We start from the raw sequence: 18,982 nt of genomic DNA on the forward strand, positions 1-18,982 counted from the left end.
CTTGTGAGAAAAGTCAACATGGCTTTGGAGTTTTCCCAGAGCTTTATGGCCCAGTTATTTGGTGATAAGTGTTTCTGCATTATTATGTGAAAGAAAGTGCTAGATCCACAATTAGCCACAAGCAAACACTTAATGTCTACAGGTCTTGAGATAACTCAAGGGCAAAAATAAGTTCATATGGGCAGCTCTGTACGTTCTGGTTCTAAATGAATAATTATTGCTCATGCAGATTGATGCATATACCTGGAATTGGGCTATGTAGCTTGTTTTTTTCTGGAGGGATAGAAGCTTTAATGCACTCTGAATTAAATATGAATGGTCAGAGTGGAATAATACTCAGGCTGCTCTTTTGAAATGACTCCTTTTCTAGCTATCTCTTAGTGTCCACACACAGTAAGAGGACGATCCTTTTGAAAACTGCCAACTTCCCACTTGCTCATGCCACATCTAAAAATGAAGCACAGTACACCATAGATCAGAATGTTAGGGGAATGCAGCTCAAAGTAGTTTTGATCAGCTATAATTACAGTATGTAGACTTTGTGGTACAGTCACAGAAGCACTCATCTTAACAGCACCTCAACCAAATACCTTGACTCAACATAGGTTCCAAATCTCATCAGTAAATCAACATAATTACATAATCACAATCCCAAAAATGGATAATGGACTTGTTTAGAACGACACAGTGTCCTTCCTGATGCATACAGACAAATATTAGCGCGTTGCAATCACCAGTCAGAATAAGCATCTGATGCTGATACCTGACTACCAGTGACTCATCTGCTATGCCATCATGGGTTGAGGAAGAAATGCCTTACAGCATGTTTGAAGAAACGCAGCCAAGCGATTTTAGAATTCACTGCTGACCTTCAAGGAAATGAAGCTGACGACATATCAGTGTCTATTGCTCCCCAAGCTCAGTGCAGACCACATGTCATAAACCATTTCAATGCTGATGAATTGCCTTACAGTTACATGAAATGGAAAACACAAAAGTGATCATGAAAAATAAACCCACATTTACAAAATAACAAAGAAAGAAAGCATCAGATTAATAGTAGTAATAACTGCAATAATGATAATAATACATTATTAAATAGACACATTGAAAAGTCTGTTAAAACACAGCAACACATTTCCTCCCATGTAAACAACAAATGAGCAAAACATTCATATTCAAGAATCTGCGGCTAACACTACCTGGACAAGGGGCAGTGTTATTGCAAACCCTTGATTCTCTTAAAGGGCCGCTGCAGTGTGTTCCGTATGGTGAGACACATGTTCTTGTTCGCACCTGCGACCCTTGACCGCATGTTACAGAGCATGAGCTCCACTGGGACCACTCCTCTGCACCTGATTCACCTGTGTGGGAGAAGGGTGACACTAGTTAAATGCAGCAATATGGTCCTGCGGCACGGCTAACGGGGCAGGGTGGGGCAAGGTGGGCAAGGGTTGAGTAAAATGGGGAGGGGCCAACATGAGTCACGTTGGGGTGAGGTGGGGTCTTTAAGATTTACAGGAACACTATTGTACACTCTATACTACCTTTATGTGATCTTTGATAAATACTGAATTGGAAGCATAATTCTTTTAACTAATGATTCATTTATAGGCAGCACAATTAAGTGTTTTGCATCTGCAAGCACTGAGTAGCTGCATTAACAATGGACAGATGTGTAAATTAATCAGGCTTTTTAAAACAAATCTAAATGTGCATTTATGCAAAGATCACAGAGAAGGCATAGCTTTGATTATAAAAATGAACAGTAGACAGGGTTGCATTCTAACTGTTTCAGTTCATTTTTTTAAAGAATTCATGCATTTCAATGAAACAAAATAATATGCTTAGACAAAATGAGAAAATCACTATAAATAAACAAAACTTCATAAGAACATGATAACATGCAAGAAAAGCGACATTTGAGAAAATAAAATGGAACTTTAATGGGTGTTAGTTCAGAGAGAGGTCTGAAATATGGGTCCCCTTGCACTGCGGCAAACTATCTAGTTTCCTTGACAACAGTAGAGCAAATTCTGTATTTTTTGACAGTGATTTCAAATAATTTTCTAATCCTAACCTATTAACTACCAGGGGTGGTTAGCTGATTTTATTCAGCAGATTACAGCCATTTTTATGTGTTTGAATGTGGCTCAAAGCAGACTGTTTTCAGGATATTCAAATTTCAATTTTGAATGCCGAGATGTAGTTCAGTGCTGGATAAAAGTAAATGTAAAACATACACAAGAAGAATAAATTATATTGCCATGGTCCAGGCTATGGAGCCGAAATGGAAGTTTTGGCAAATAGACTTTTGAATAGTTTAACTCTGCATTCACACATATTATCACTAAATAATCATATTGCAATTGTAAGATTAGTAGAAAAAGGACCATGGTTGTTACATTAATCTCTTTTGGTTGAATTCAAAAGATTAACGAACAGAAACCAAATTGAGTATTTCTATCTTCATGGTCCAAAAGGGTCAAATATCAAAAAGTCATGAAATGCTAAATAAAGCTGTATATTATGATGAGGCAGTGAGGTGAATTCCAAATCAATGGTAGCCTATATGAGAGAAGAATAAATTATTCGGTGACAAGGGAGTGAACAATCAAATTCCTACATCTAAGTAGTCACCGAATAATTGATGTTTGATTATGTTAAACCCTCAGGTGAAGTATTCATGCATTAGAGGAATAATTTAATACAGAAAGGAATACTTTCAATTGCAGCTCTGAATACATTTATGTCATTGGAAGTCATCAAATCATGTTGGAATTTTAAGCACAATATGCTTTAAAGTAGTTTCTCAGCATGTAGCATCAACACATAGTTTCAGCCAAATAGGGATCTAAACCCTGCCCTTAATTTTGCAGATCATAAAATAGACTGAAAGGTGGATCAATTTGTTAAATGAGGCAGTACAGGGAGAGTAAATTGTGTGAGAATGAGAAACAGAGAAGCACAGCGATGCGACTTGACAAGGAAACAACATATGTACAGCGTTGTGTAAAATGGGAGGTGTTAATGAGCATATGTTAGTACCAGTATATATGTATGGAGTGTTGCAAATTAAAATGGTAATGAAAGGAGTTTTTAAACAATGACAGCAATTTCAATGGGACAACACATGGAAAAAATCAAAACATTTCCCAAAAATCAAAATAAAACTTAAAAAAAAAAATCTCAATAACGGCTAAATTTAAACCCACCCACTGAACAAAAAAGGTGTTTTCTAGATATAATAAAACATAAATCAACTAAATAATGAAAGCAAAATTAAGGTTTTGCTGTGGAATTGCTATCACTTATTTCAATACTCTCTCAATTTATTAAAAATGCTAAGGTGGTAGGTTACAAAAGTCATTATGAATTTAATTCATTTCTGTTTTTAATTTTTTGGATGCTACATTTGATTAAGCCACATAGCTTCATTTTATCTCTGAGGGCAGCATCTATCAGTTCATCTTTTGCCAAGTATGTGTTTCATATTTGGCTGAAGGGGTGGGTTTTTTTTTTTTTTTTAATCATATGACATTTAATTGATCACGCCTTCGAGGAAGTGATTAACTGCATCAGGGCCTTAGTTTAAAACTGCTATTTAATTAATGTTCTATGAATATACTGTATGAGCAATCCACTTGCCAAGTCACTATGTGACAATAAAACAAACAGACCCACAAAACCCAATTACGTTCTATATTCAAAGTAAATACTCATAGAGAAATGGGAAATTTATCTTCCTAGTTCATATGTAGCAATAGAGAATGAGTAGGAAAAAATAATAATGCAAAACATTTCCACTTAAAAGGTGCAGTACAAGAGAGAGCATGCATGATGAAATTAAGTTTAGTTAAAAAAATAAAGTAAAGAAACATAACTATTGTATTACCAGTTTGTGCCATAAATTTAGCAGATTCAGCTTGCTCCTGCAGGGCCTTTGTGTCATGAACTGATCTTGGCCGCTGACTTTTTACTGTATGCTCTCCGATCATTCCATATTCTATGGGACAAAATAGAGGTTCATATGAAAGCTAGGCTTAAACATGATCTTCTGAGAACAAAAGCTTATTACATACTGTTTTTCAGGATGTTCGAAAACAACTGCAGTACATGGCTAGAAACAAAGACCACACAAGTTTGTATTTAATTTGTCCTTTACTCTAGGGCATAGAACAATGCAAAGAATTTATAAGGGTGAGTTGGAAGTATTAATTGAGCTTGAAAGCACAGCGTAGACACATAGCAAACATGCAAATAAACTCACACCGGTTTTAAGACTCTAACACTTCATCAAACCAGCTCCCTCCCTCCCACCCTCCTGCACACCCAGAAAAGAAAAGAAAAGAAAATGAAAGTAAAAATGTGTAAGCCATCAGAAAGCCACAGAGGAGGGGGTCATGGACATAACATGCTATTGATCCACATGTCATCTTTGTGGGATTTCTTTTTTTTGGTTGACCAAGTCCAAAATATTGTGAGTAAAATTAGACAAATGTATTCTGAGCTGTATTCATTACAATGCATGCCCTCTTTGTTTCCCATAAAAGGGACAAAGAGACTCTGACACCACACTGAGAAAAGTGATGTTATATTGCATTGCATAGTTAAGAATTTGCATCAGCTGTTTTAAGTGAATCTGACACACTGTAAAACAACATTCATACTTTACTCACTTAAATAGCTCATGCAAATTGTTTTACCTGCTTGTTTTTATTGAAAGCTGGCATTACTTTTGGCAGTGTGGTCCTAATGAGGTGATTTTATCATTTGCAAATAGGCAATGCAGGTGATGCATCAACAACAGATTCACACATAGCTTATGTTAGTACATTAGACAATACAATGCATCAGCCATTGATAGGGAGGATGTTTAAATCATCATTTCTAATATAGTTGGTAGCCTCAGTTTCCTGGACTCCCTACAGCAGACTGTAAGCCTAGAAAGACTGACCTTCCTCGCAGTGAGGCCTAAAGGAGGAAATCTGTCATCTCATCTGATCATGTTCCACTGAAAGCTCAAGTTTTATGCCTAATTATACAGGAAATCACTTGACTGTAAAAGAAGACAGTTGTCTGATCCACGCATCAGACAACTGGCATTAACCAAATCAGATCAACAAATATGTTCCATGATTGGATTAGGCAAAATAAATTAATGAATTAAGACCCAGAAAAAGTGGCTCTGGGTTTTCAGCTACATTCAAACAGCATCTCTTCCTTGTATAGCATGAAGAAAACTGTGTTTGAGTTTGCATTAAAAAATATGTGTATAGAGGATATAAGAGGGGATAATGAAAAGAGGGAAAGTCGGCAGATAGAAACAAACATCACAGCGTTTTGATGCCGATTGGGACTTTCAGAACCATGACCATACAAAGTAACAAGCTTCAGAAGCATGTTCAAAAGTCTTCTAGTCTGATTTGATTGTGTCCACATCTGTGTTGTTCAAATTAAGCAGAAAGCACAGTGTGAACTCCGCACTGGACAAACAATGTGCAGGTACACTGATGGTCAGACAATCAGCAGGCAGTTGATCTAATGTTTAGTTACTACTGTAGATTCTTTGACATGTTATCTCTTTACTGTGTTTTCATGCTCTACCCTGTGGTGTCTTGGATCATGAACCCATTCCCCATTCGGCAGAAATAAAAGGACCGTCTGATTTAGTCAGCCTGAATGTCTGCTACTTTGCAGGGAATCATACAAAAAGCGGGACACGCTGCTTTTTAATGAACTTATACAAATGAAACTAAAAGCTAGTAGCACTTTCATGCCACTTGGCTCTGTGGGGTTGGATGGATAAAGGGGCATGGCTTCTTTTAATGCTTTTACTTTTTATTATCATCCAATGTTTATAATGAAAAAAGTTGAAAGTATGTTGTAGAAATCATCATATAGACACTCATACTGTCATGTTTTCCATTGCATAGCAACAGTGTTAGAACCTACAGAGCTTCACATTTGTGATTTTCAATATTAAACTGAAAGAAAATAATCCCAAGCTATCGCTCTGTTCTATTATTTACATTAAGAAAAAACATAAATGTGAATAAACTGGTTAGTAACATACATATATGAACATAGATGAAGCTGGAGGCTATTGTTCTTTTTAAATACTAATCAATGTGACTGACTTGACAAATAATTGATAATAATTCTCTCATACCTTTGAAAATGACCTGCCTGTGCAAAACATTGATCAACTCAGTCCATTAAACTGTGATATTAGCCCTGCAGTCAGTCACATGTAATCTAATCTAGCTCCCAACAGCTCATGATGAACAATACAACAAAAGCGTTGCAACATGAGAGAGATTATAAAAATGTCATTAAGATGTCAGTGAGAGACAAACTGTCATTACAAGGCAAACTTTTAAATAGAAGTGTTTCATCATCATCTTTTCATGACGAATGTTTGAGTAATTATGTTTACATCAGTCTGGACAGGAATCTATTATTAAGCTCAACCTGCTAGTACACAGATAAGAATTGGTTAATTTAGTGCGTAAGGAGTTCCTATTTTAAGTGTATGGAACTGGAGTCACTTTTAATGCCTTAAAGCCAAGATGTTAATCCAAAACACTGTGGTTCAGATGGCCTGAGGTTGAATGAAAAAGATCACGATGTCGAAACATGACACCAGAAAAGTACTGAAAAATAAGCACAACAGTTTAATTGAACTACCAGGATTATATTCAAGCCTGTGGCTACATAACAGTAAACATGAGAGACAAACCAGAATTTTAATAACTGCTGGGGCAGGCTGTTGTCATTTGTCAAAGCAGCCCAAAACAGGGTGTCTTAACTGTATTACAAGGCAGAAAGTACAGATGATGCATTTATCATGTCATTACTTGGAAACATTTGCTCTGTTTGAGGCAGCATAATCTTGAAGTTTTGGCCAGTATTCACAACTTTTAAACTGTGTGTTTTAAAATAAATTAAGACGGATGAGGTGTCTGTCCTTCATTCAGGATTAAAGAGAATACTTATTGACATCCATCAACCATCATGCTTGAACAAAGGAGAGACAATGCCATTCAGGAAAAATCCATCACTGTTAGTCGCCTTTCTGTTTGTGCACCGAGTGATTCATTCACTTTGTTTTGCATGCACACAACCTCGATGGCATGCATCACTGACAAAGCATGCGTTTTTGGACTAAGAATTAAAAATTACTTTTCTGCAACTGTTACAGTGGCTATTAAATTTAACAGAATTGACCAAATCGATGAATCAGCCTACCCAATGTGTTTGTGGAGGATTAAATCTATTTGTCTAAAATAGGGAGCCGGTTTGCTCAGATGACCTTGGCAGACAGATCAGCAATAACCACCGTTCCTTCCAGAACAGGAATCATCCTTTTAGCACAAGGTCAAAGCTGTGCACCCTGTTACTGAAATAATTTAAAAATTCAAAATAATCTTAAACTCTCTGGATCCAAATGTTGTTTTTTTTCACAAATGGCTCTTACAACTAGACAGTACATCCATGAAACATTTACAAAGAGTATTCATAGTGTGTGTAGATACTGTAATCGAAATGCAGTGAATGTACAGCATATTTACTGAACAAAGTGGGGCTAAAGGCCACCATTTAAATCACAACCTGTCATCATACCGGACTATAATGGTTGTCTTTTTTATATGGATAGTGTACATGGAGTAGGCAGGAGTACCGGTCAAATATATACTTACATACATACTAACTGTCTCTTAACCTCCCCTTTCATAGACTCATATCCAAACAATATATTATAAGCGTCTAACCATCTGGTGTCTACATTATTTCCTCTGTGCAATGTCTTTTCCTTTACAATGCCAACTCCATCAAATGCCAACTCCATCAATCAGTCCTAAGTATTTTGTACTGTAGCATTGAGGAAATTACTCAGCTGTCTCCTTGAGATTATAATAACATAATTTTAGAGAAATATAGTTGTCAGCAGTTTCACGGATGATTTTTGAGACTCTCTATAGATATACATGAACCAAAATGGCTGTTTGTCAGTTACAGCGCACATATTTCATGATTTTAGCTTTAGATTAAAGTCTGTTGATAATTGAAGCATTCAAGCAGGTCAAACTTAATGAGGCCAACATCTTTGTTAGCTATGAAATACCATTTTTTTGACTTGTTTTGTTTGACACATGTAAATCATAGACCCAAAAGTTTCAGGAAACACCCATTGATTTACCAATGTCACGCAAAACATTAAATCTACAATATGCAAAAATTTCCAGTCACTTAATTCACACACAAGGACACACAAATTAATGCATACACATTTCTCCTGTTCCTTACATGTCACATTTTTTAAAAGCTCCTAATTCGCTAAAGCAAGAAGCAGAATTAGCACCTCATTCAGTAACACTTAGCAACATCAAACCTGCAATTACTTGCAAAAAAGTGCAAAAAAAAAAATCTTTTAAAAGGTGCGAGCAAAGGCTGCTTGCTGCCACCGTGCTGTGCTGTCAGTTTATAAAGGCAACCGTTTCACCTGCTTGTCAGCCATTATCAACAAAGCAGCTGATTAATAAAGAGGTGGGGAATGAGATTAGGCTATTTTAAGAAAAAATACCTTGCTCTCAACTTTAAGAAGCTAAAATGATTGGTCAACTATTCTCATGAGTCAGACTGCTTTGCAAGTTGATCTTGCCATGAGATATGCCTCGCCACTCTACAAAGAAAAAGGAAAATCACTCCTCAGCTTTGGAAGTTGATCTCTAGGGGGGCATCTGTTAGCAAAGCGGGTGCTGCATGCAGAAACAGAAACAGCAATGGCAGCTATGGAGAAGCCAAATAAGTGAATATATGTGGCTAACATATAGCTAAATGTCTGCTCAGATTAATAGCATCACAGGTGGAACAACTTAGTCACCACTGGGCTGTGACCTCAGCAGGTGACAATAAATGAGGGGCATAACAGAAGGATACTGAGGCTCATAATTTGAGTTAACAGTGTTACTGTATGTGCTGTGGCTCACACATGCCTTCATCATAATGTCAAAGGTGTGCAAACATGGATAGTGCTGGACAGTATCTTCCTGCACATGCCAAACTATTTATGTGAGCCTGATTTGGTGGCTCAAAAGCTTTACTGACCCATCACAGCTCAATGATGCTTTCAAGCTTAATTAGTGACCATATTTACAAAGATATTCACGCTTGATTTAATTAATGCCCCACGACTAAGTACATGCAGTACACATTACAAACAAATGAAGGCACAGCACACAATCAAAGAGAATGAAAGTTCCCTGGGTCCATGACCTTTGTCATCACTGAGACTTTGATCCACTGCATGCAGGGAATTTTAAGCTTAAGCACTGGCAGTGATCACCACAGCCACAGAGAGTCCAATGGAAGACATTTCATTTCCAGGTTCATCTTCACTGTGTGGACACGTTCCATGTGTAATTCTATTGAAAGGCAGAAAAAGCCAGCCCCATGTCCAATGACTGATGTGTCTAACCTTGCATGAAATGAGCCTTTACTCAGAGGCCCCTATGAGTAGCTTCTATCAGGGGCGCTCCGCTTACTGCCCCTCCATGCATTCCTGCCTGACTGACTGACTGTCACAAATGTAGCTCTTAATGAGAGGCACTTCATTACCACTGCACTTTGAAGAGTGTAAGTTCCCAAAATAGAGACAAGCTTACAGTCCACGCAGCCCAGGAAGAGGGATACCTCTCTATCTCATGCTTGCCTTTGATCCATTTCTCAACAGCTGAGCTACTGAGGCTGGCAAATTTTTGTCATATGTTGTAATATTTCTGGGTTTGTAAGGTGCTTGAAGTACATTTTTTAGATACTGGACTTCTGTTTGAGTCATGATTTACAATGGAAATACATAAAACATATGGAAAAATGCCAAACTATAACAACAGGTTAATTAATTAAAAGGTAAAATAGGACCACAGGCTAAAACACTGTTTGTTCCCAGGAGGTATTAAAAGCTGAACATCAATGCAGAAAAATGATTAATAATTTTCTCTGCAAAAAAATAAACATAATAATTACAATTGCCAACAGGTATATTACAAAAGAGAGATAAAGAAAAGTTGTAATAACAAAAACACATTCCAGAGGAAAGCAAAGAATAACATCAGTCATTATGTGTCACAGTCAATTACATAAAAACATTACATAAAAAACATCAAATATACATTTATTCATAAGTAAAGTACATATTTTACTACTATTTATTCCAACATTTTAGAGGCATGTGACAGGACAGCATATTCTATTTCCTCAGACTGAGTATCAATGATTTTGACAAAACTGTGAAAGACTACTTTTCAATGTAAAAAATAATAATAATGATTATTATGATGATGGTGATGTAATGATCATGGACTATATTTTAGCTGTTAAATACACTTTGACATCCAAAGTGACTCTTAAATGTTACTTCACCCTTAAAAACAGACTACCATTCAGAATAAATCAACTCAGATGTCCTCAATGTATCTCCTTACAGCCATTATACGATCCCTTCACTATTGGTGGTACCATATGCTTGAGCCAATCTAAAAAACTCAATTAGTCCTTCATTAAGAAAATGAGGGGGTTGCACGGAATCAGATACAAATTACGAATTGTCCTCTGAGACCATACAATTATCCATCATATTCCTTCTGCCATCTGTTTGCTTCCTGTTGACTCTCCTAATGACTTAGATTGAAGCCAAATTAGAATTCTGTGCAACTGCCACTGCACCTCATTGAAAAGTCATGTGAACTCGCCTAAAAATGGACTCAGACAAGTGCTCAGAATACAGTCTGTTGTAAGCAGGGAGGATGTATTTTGTTTTACTGATGCGCAGGCAAATGAGCAGCTACTGGAGATCGCATTGATAATTTACAGCACAATGCTAAATCACAAGGTTATTGAGCAGTACCTCACAAAGCAACCTAGATGGAGCTCTGACGTTATCAAAGCACTGCATCAAGAAGCCCTGTTGCTGGGTGCCGTGAGCAGATCATTCCTGCTCTTTTCCATACACTTCAGGGACCGGGCTTCAGCAGTCTGTTTTCATACCATTTCAACTCATCCAAACATAGATAAATGTAATCTCTTCTCCATCAAAAGCCACACCGTTTAGATGCATATTCCACAGTCTAAGCATTATACTACAATGAACTACCACCTCAAGAATCATCCAGAGCATCATCCACATCACCGTGGCTGTAAATAAGTGCTTGCTTATAAATCCCTGGAAAGTAGACTTCATTTTGTTTTAAATAAGAGGGGGAAAAAATGGGAAACATCAACAAATGAAGATACCCCTTTCCTTGTCATCTACTCTGAGGTTTTCACAAAGATGTACACTCTGCATGATAATGTGAGCGACGTGTCGTGCTTTCAGTTCAGCTGCATGATGCTATCAGAAAATGGATCCGCCTATGGAGCATTTTAAAGTGAAAGCAATGCCAAGATTGCAGCATATAACTTGCAAAATCACCAGCCTTTTCAAAAAGCGACACTGCTGAACCACCCGTGACTAAAAGTGGGGCTGCTGCAGGGACACAACTGAAAGGACTACTGTGCGCTGACAGAAACAAGGATGGAAGCGGATTACTAATGAAACCAGTTCAGAAAGAAGAGTCAGATTACATGAATAGTATAGAAACTACACATTAAACACAAAATGAGATGCTGAGGCTTTCTCAAATCTGGGGCACTAGTCTCATGCTTACAGTGTTTAATGACGTTTTTTCTTATCAGTTTTGGTCAATCGGCTCAAAACAAAGGATTTTTTTATACCAGGAGGATATGATCTTGATATACTGTTGTGAATTTAGCATAATTACCCTTTGAAGTGCTTGTCTATTATGCTCCTGCTAAGGCACATTGGAAAACTATGGAAGCAGCTTTTGGCATCAATATAGAAACACACAACCCCAGTAGATGACCTGGCAGTCACACACACTGCCAAGCTCAACGCCACCATGCCAAGCAATGCATCTGTCAAGTGAGAAACATGACACATTTTTTAGCACCTTTGCAACTGCAGCCAATTTTTAAAGAGCATACCTTGTCCTTTTCTGAGCCATTTTGCTTGGCATACCAAGTAGTGACCTTCGATTTAATAGAGTCATGGTTCGGCGTTCATGGATATTCCTCACTAATAAATGGAAAATGATACACCCAAGAAATTAAAGGAGCAAAACACAATATGTAGACTGTGTAGCCATGGAAGCAAATGTGGAAAGATGACCATATTTCGTAGCAAGATAAATCATTTCCAACAGCCCCTAATGAGACTTTCATAATTCATGCTGTCAGCTTTTCCACAGCACCAATCATGTCTGATCCTTTTGCAGTGGTAAAACCCACTGCTTCAGACTGCCACCCTGCATCTATCAGCACAGGGAACATTGTGTCATATGCAAGTTACTCATGAGGAAGATGCCTGCAACATGCCCTGTCTTGGCTCATTGACTAAGCTCATGTTAAAGCAAATACCCTCTCCAAAATAATTACAAGGACACAGTGGCAATGCTGAAATGTCCTCAGACAAGAGCACAACAGCAGCACAATGGGATTTTTATTTAATGGATTCTGATGCCAAGTTGGGGAACATGAGAGCCATCACAGTTATTACAGGTTTCAAAGCTATGCATGGCTGCACTAGATTGTTATCACTGTTTGTTTGTTTTGTTTTGTTTTTTTTAACTTTGTACATACATTATTTGGGCTACCTGATTTTTGCTTAACTATTCCCTTTTTAAAGAATTTCATATTTTGATTTTGTTCAATTTTGAAGCACTGGACACTGCCTCGTGTAGTGTTGTGGTATTTTAGTACCAAATACAGTATTGTTTGTTTTTTGGTTAGCATGGATGACTCTTAAGTAAGAATCAGCTAAAAGAAAGAATACAAGGACTTTCCTTTATCCATATATAGTATACAATACAGTATGTAATCATTTTTATTAGCAGATTGCCTAATTGTTTTTATTTATTCTGAGCAATGACAGAGTTGAATTCCCACAATCTCAGAATGTTCACAGTCCTCTCACCTGTAGTATTTTTTATTCTTTATTTAGACTGTTGTAAAGAGTCCAGGGACGAAGAGAATTGGAAACAGAGGAGAGAAAACTCTGCAGGGATTTAGTCCCAGGACAAGGAGAGCATTTAGTTCAAGAGGCAGGGGATTTAACCACTTGATGATCTCTGGAAAGCCAGAATATTCCAGAGACAAACACACCAAACAATGTGTCTATGTTATGGGTGTAAATCTGGCACAGGGCATTTGTGAAATATTACTTTTAGTCTTTCCTGAAGTTATTATGAAAAAGATTTTTGGAGAAGCAAGGTCAAGTAGCAAGGTCATCTGAATAGACAAATGCTTTTATCTCACAACAACCTCTAACTTTATATTATATCTCTGAAGAGATGCACTGCACTGTCTGGCCGAGCATGATGCACTTTTAATGCATATATTCAAAGTCTTATTTTTCACACTTTTGCAGGCCTATGTCAAAGAGATGCTAATAGTGGTGGAAGAAGTATTCAGATCCTTTACCTAGGTAAAAGCACCAATACAGCAATGTAAAAATACTCCATTACAAGTAAAAGTCATGCATGAAAAATCCTACTTCGGTTAAAATGGAGCTGTTAACAACTCATAGACATCTGAAATGTGACCCCAACTACACACTGCTTTTTGTAAGACATCAAAAGTCAAAAAGGTTGAAAACCACTGGTTTAATCTTTAACAATGTGTTGTATTTTAAAAGCTTGTTATATTATTCATTGTGTCAAATCTTCATCTGAAAAGTAACTGAAACTGTCAAATAAATGTAGTGGAGTAGAAAGTACAATATTTCCCTCCGAAATGTAGTGGAGTGGAAGTATAAAGTAGCATAAAATGGAAATACTCAAGTAAAGTACAAGCACCTAAAAATTGTACTTAAGTACAATACTTCAGTAAATGTACTTTGTTACTTTCCACCACTGGATGCTAAGTACCAGTAATAGAGCAAAAAGGATTATCTTAATTTTAAATAATGCTGAATAATGCTGTTGAAATTATGCTGAGTCTTTGGAAAATGATTGTAATTACTGCAGGACAAAGTAATCAGAAAAAAAGGAAGGACACATTAAAAATTTGGAGTAATTAATTCATGATGTTTTTATTTTTCTATCCTGAACAAGGCTCAGGTTATGATCCACTGGAAGCCTTTAGAATCATCCTGTAAAAACAAGAGCAATAAAAGGAAAACATTTCCATTCATTTGCAAGTTTGTAATTTTTGGGTCTTTCTTCTTGACTATATAAAGGCCATGGTGTCAACCAGATGCAAAGTGATGTCAAAAAAACCCACTAAAAAAACAACACTGCGTGGCATAAATGCACCATTCATTCATCAACAGAAACAAGAATAAACACTAATGAAGTTGCGCCATTTTTCTTGTCTGACACTAACAAAGATGTTTCCTGTAGTCTTTCCGGACATTAACTGGATTATCAAATGCATCATTTACACACAGATTATAATGGAAATTAGGCTCCTGTGATTTGTTAATCAAACTATTGCCTCAGTGTGGGTATTTACTTTGATATGGTTACAGTGCACTATAACAGTATCAAAGTAAATATCCATGTGCATGTAAATAAATAAATAAACATGCACTAGAAGTAATAAATCAAAATGCGAGTAAAAACAAACTGTCTCTGAAACAGGCGCCAGCAAACACTCCACAAACAGAAAGCAGTTCTCATCAGTGATGGCTGAACCTGCTGGCATTTTTAAAAATCATCTCCAACATTGCCCAGCCATTAACAGTAAAATTAGAGCTTACAGTCTGCCATTTACTGAAGCCATCTCATGATTTCTGGATAGTGAAATTATTCCAACTTTCAAAATGATGTCTTGTAGCCAATACGGAGCTGCCAAAGTGCAAAGTTGCCTGCTGCAGCTTGACTACTGTAAACAAGAGTAAAAGTAATTGACTCAGTGGCTAGAAGCAGAAAATTTAATCATGCCATGACCAGACCACGACCTTGTAGCTTTTCAAAGAAATAAATGAGTCCGCTAATCGAGAAGCATAAATTCTCATCAGGTGGCTTTGAAAAGGAAAAACTCAAAAGTGTGTATCTCACTCTGCCACAATAAGGCCCCCGAACTTTGCATAGCCTGGATCAAATCCTAGATGGAGTATGAAATGACTTATCAGTGACAGCTCCTTGTTATATGCAGCATCAGAGGCAGCCAAGAGTGACATTAGTATTGGAAATTAATTGTTTTTTAATGTGCACGTCTCCATCGTCCACAACCACATAGCCATGCACCATTACTGCGGTCAATTAGCCATTCAACGTCTTGCCGTTGGCCAATGTATGGAATTGATCACCACACCACAAGCTTTCCCTGCAGCTTACCATGTCCAGAATATTAAGTGTTATGTAAAAAGAAACAAATATGTTAAACTCAACCAAGCAAACTGAATCAACTTTAACTTTAACATGATACTTAATCGTTTACCACCCAGAGGGCATCACAGAATGTGCATCAAAAACAGCTATAACAATATTTCACATTTCCATCCTTTGGCACACAACACAGCTCTTAATACAGCTGGTCAGTATAAGTAGTGTGCAAACTGAGCACAGTCGTAAAATCTTATTATTAAAACTTTCATTTTTTTGTTCTCTGGATATGGGAGGGAAATAAAACCTCTTCAACCCAGCTTCTGTGCCTTTTTCGCTATGATGACATTAAGGATGATTGAAGTGCATTATCTGGGCACACAATGGCTGCTGTCCATTCAGCTGTGCTCTGCAGAGCACTGAAATAGGGAGCTGGCGACACACTCACTGCAGAGGAACGTGGAGTTTTAAAGGCCCATGACACTCAAGACCCCCAATAGCTTCGGCTGAATAGCCTGTCTGACCTACTGTCGGCAAGTTCACGTTATTGTCGATGTACCTGTCTGATATGCAGTCAAAGCTCTCAGGTCTTCTGCCTCTCAGCAAAAGTGTTGCAAAGCTTAAAAAAGGAGGTGATTTAAAACATATCCCTTTCTTCAATTCACTGATGGTACCAGGTGAAGCGGTTTATTTGCAGAAAATAATCTGTCATGGTTATGGCAAGCATTCGGCATGTCTCTCTTTTTATTGGAGTCTTACATGTATGAATATCACAAAATAGCTCACAGTCTTTCAATTCATCAGAGAATCAGCTTAGAATGAACTAATTTTGTGAGGTTTATGATGATGAATAAATGTGGCTGTGCACATGCATTAAATAATCAATACATATTTATTCTTCACTGCTGTCAGACATTTCCTCATATGAAGGCGACCACTTGTTCAGTCGGCGTTTCTCACACAGCCAAAAAAAGTGTGATGTGTTTGTGAGCCTCAATGACAAAACCATTTCCCTCGTCTTCCCTTGCAAATCTGTGATAGCAGCCTTAATGAGCTTTTCAACACAAAAAATGTAGCCCTGTGCATACATTTTTTTCACTCTAATCAGCAAAATTAAAAAAAAAACTGTCCTTTCATGCACTCCCTTGCTCTAATCTAATTAGAATTTATTAAACTATGCAAAAGTTCAAGGACATCAATAGCTTCATTTTCCTCCACACACATAGTTAGGTAGTTAGATGGTAGAAGAGAGTAGTACACCAAATGGGCGAAGCAACCATTTCAGTCCTGACTATCCTTTCACCTCATTATGGCATTAAAAGACACTGATGAATGCATATTTTCTGTATTTCCCCCTGATTTTAAATCAGGCGGTGCTGAATGGTCACATAAATCAACTATATTCAGCCAGTAATTGAATCTCCACGGACATAAGATGATGTAAAAATAGAGGGTAATCAGAGGGCACAATGTACTACTCCTGTATTTGCGAAATACTATGCAGACAAGAAATAGAACAGCTATGGGCTATGGCTGGATGATTGTCCTCCATAAACACTGTCCACATATGAAATTCTACAGTATAAATGAAAAATAAAACCTTTGCATTTGAACATGCACAGACTATCTCTAAAATGACATAACATGCATAATATATGGAAAGAAAAGATAGAGGTATACAGATGGCTGCATCTGATGAAAAATATAATTTCAGATCACCATAGATTCAACATTCTCACTATCAGAGAGGTTGAGCTTACATTATTATTGCATGTAAACTCAACAAAAAACACATAAAGTGTTGCACATTTTGCAGGTATATCTCAAGTTTACAATAACAAATCATGTATCTATCTAAAAATCAGATTTTGATTTACGGCTGAAGAAATGATACACTTTGATTCCCATGAAATCTGTAGAACTACCATAATTTACATCCTCCAAAAGAGAAATATAACATGCAATCCTATAATTGTATTTATATAATTTGCTTGCTATCATTTATTTTTGCCTAATTGTCTATTTTTGCTTTAAATTCTTCAATGGGACAACCAGAAGTTCAGCAGCAGCCACCTGGATACAATGCCAAGTTTTATGAATTGTCTGATATTTTGCTTCATTAATATGGTGCATTATAAATTTACAGCAACCCAGATATATAAAATATGTTCAAATCCATATTTTCACACAGCATATCTTGGATTTGGTACTACTAGTTCCCTCACTGGGTGCTTTCATAGATTGACCTGAATTTTTCTTAGAATCTATCCAGGCAGAAAACATTAAAAAATGTGTTATCTCTAGTCCAGCATCAGAAGAATGCTTTCAACATACAAATCAAGTTTTATGACAGGGCACAAACAACCAATAGTGTTAATATGAACCACAGATCTGTAAACTTATAAATACGGTTGCCAAATCAGAATCGAAGACATGAATAGCCTCTCTGTTATCCAAAAAAAAAAAAAAACACATGGGTCACACAGCAGAATATCTTTGGGTTTTCAGACTGAGCTTTCTTTTCTGTCTTTCTTTCTTTCTTTCTTTCTTTCTTTCTTTCTTTCTTTCTTCAAGTGCATTTTGGAGAACTTTGTTTTTGGGTGAATTATTAATAATCTTAGATGGGGTATATGGCATACTGTACCTTAAGGAAAACTCTACAAAATACCTATGAACTCTGCTGTGCTCTACAAGCACAGAATTTAGTGTGTTTGGTCTAGTCTGTCACTTCCAAACACTTAGATTATGCAAACACATACAGTTGGAGCCATTTTATGATCAGTCCTCCCCCCCTCTATAGGGACCAACTCCTGACCAGGAACATTTGATTGTCAAGTAGGGGACTAATAATAATAATAATAATAAATTACATCTCTATGAGTGCAATTTCCTTTTTTTCATATAGGTGTGCATAAATAGCCTGTCTATCATGAATATCAGCATCAAGTTACTGCAGTCCTGGAATAATCAGCATAACCACATAATTATCGAGAAGAATAGGTCTACCCTGCTATGCTGCTGTACATCAGTAGCTGAAACAACTAGTCAACTAACAAATGAGTTGATCAAAAGAGAATTCATAGGACATATTGTGATAGCAAAATTGCATTTGTTGGTTCCAGTTCTTCAAATGTCAATGTTTTGTCTTATATTCTAGTAAACTGAATATCTTTGGGGTTTGGACTGTTAGTTGGACAAAGGGACATTACCTGGGACTCTAGGAAATGATTATGAGCATTTTTCACTATTTTCATATGTTTTATGGATTTAACTATTAATTGATCAAATAATTGGCAGAGTTAAAAAAAAAATGCTTTGCCTATAATGCACATTTGACGGCTGCTTTGGTGGCTCAACTGATTCTCGTCAAATACTTGTTGCATTAAGTCGATGCTGCAGTAAAAATATCATCTCACACACACATTAGCAAGACTGCAATATAGGGAAAGCAAGCATCACTCAATGTGAGTGAGTGCGATTTGAGGTTATGGGTAAAGTGTCAGATTACAGACAAATATGAATGACTGACTGATTGACGGACTGTCTAACTGTTCAATGTCCTCATCCCTCACATTTATTGGTTGTCTACAACTAAG

The 18,982-nt window shown here is 36.9% G+C and overlaps 1 protein-coding gene across 2 annotated transcripts in view; it reads right to left on the minus strand.

The window, feature by feature from the left end:
• The window catches only part of adgrb3 (adhesion G protein-coupled receptor B3), a 124,109-nt gene that overhangs the window by 72,185 nt on the left and 32,942 nt on the right, over positions 1–18,982 (minus strand). For both annotated transcript variants that reach the window (XM_044373726.1, XM_044373725.1), the window contains exons 3-4: positions 3,896–4,006; positions 1,203–1,364 (exon numbers count right to left, since the gene is read on the minus strand). In XM_044373726.1, coding sequence (XP_044229661.1) covers positions 1,203–1,364; positions 3,896–4,006 — 273 coding nt within the window. The remainder of the gene's footprint in view (positions 1–1,202; positions 1,365–3,895; positions 4,007–18,982) is intronic.

Source organism: Thunnus albacares, chromosome 14 (assembly GCF_914725855.1).
Source record: "Thunnus albacares chromosome 14, fThuAlb1.1, whole genome shotgun sequence".
In the NCBI taxonomy this organism is placed as follows: Eukaryota; Metazoa; Chordata; class Actinopteri; order Scombriformes; family Scombridae; genus Thunnus; species Thunnus albacares.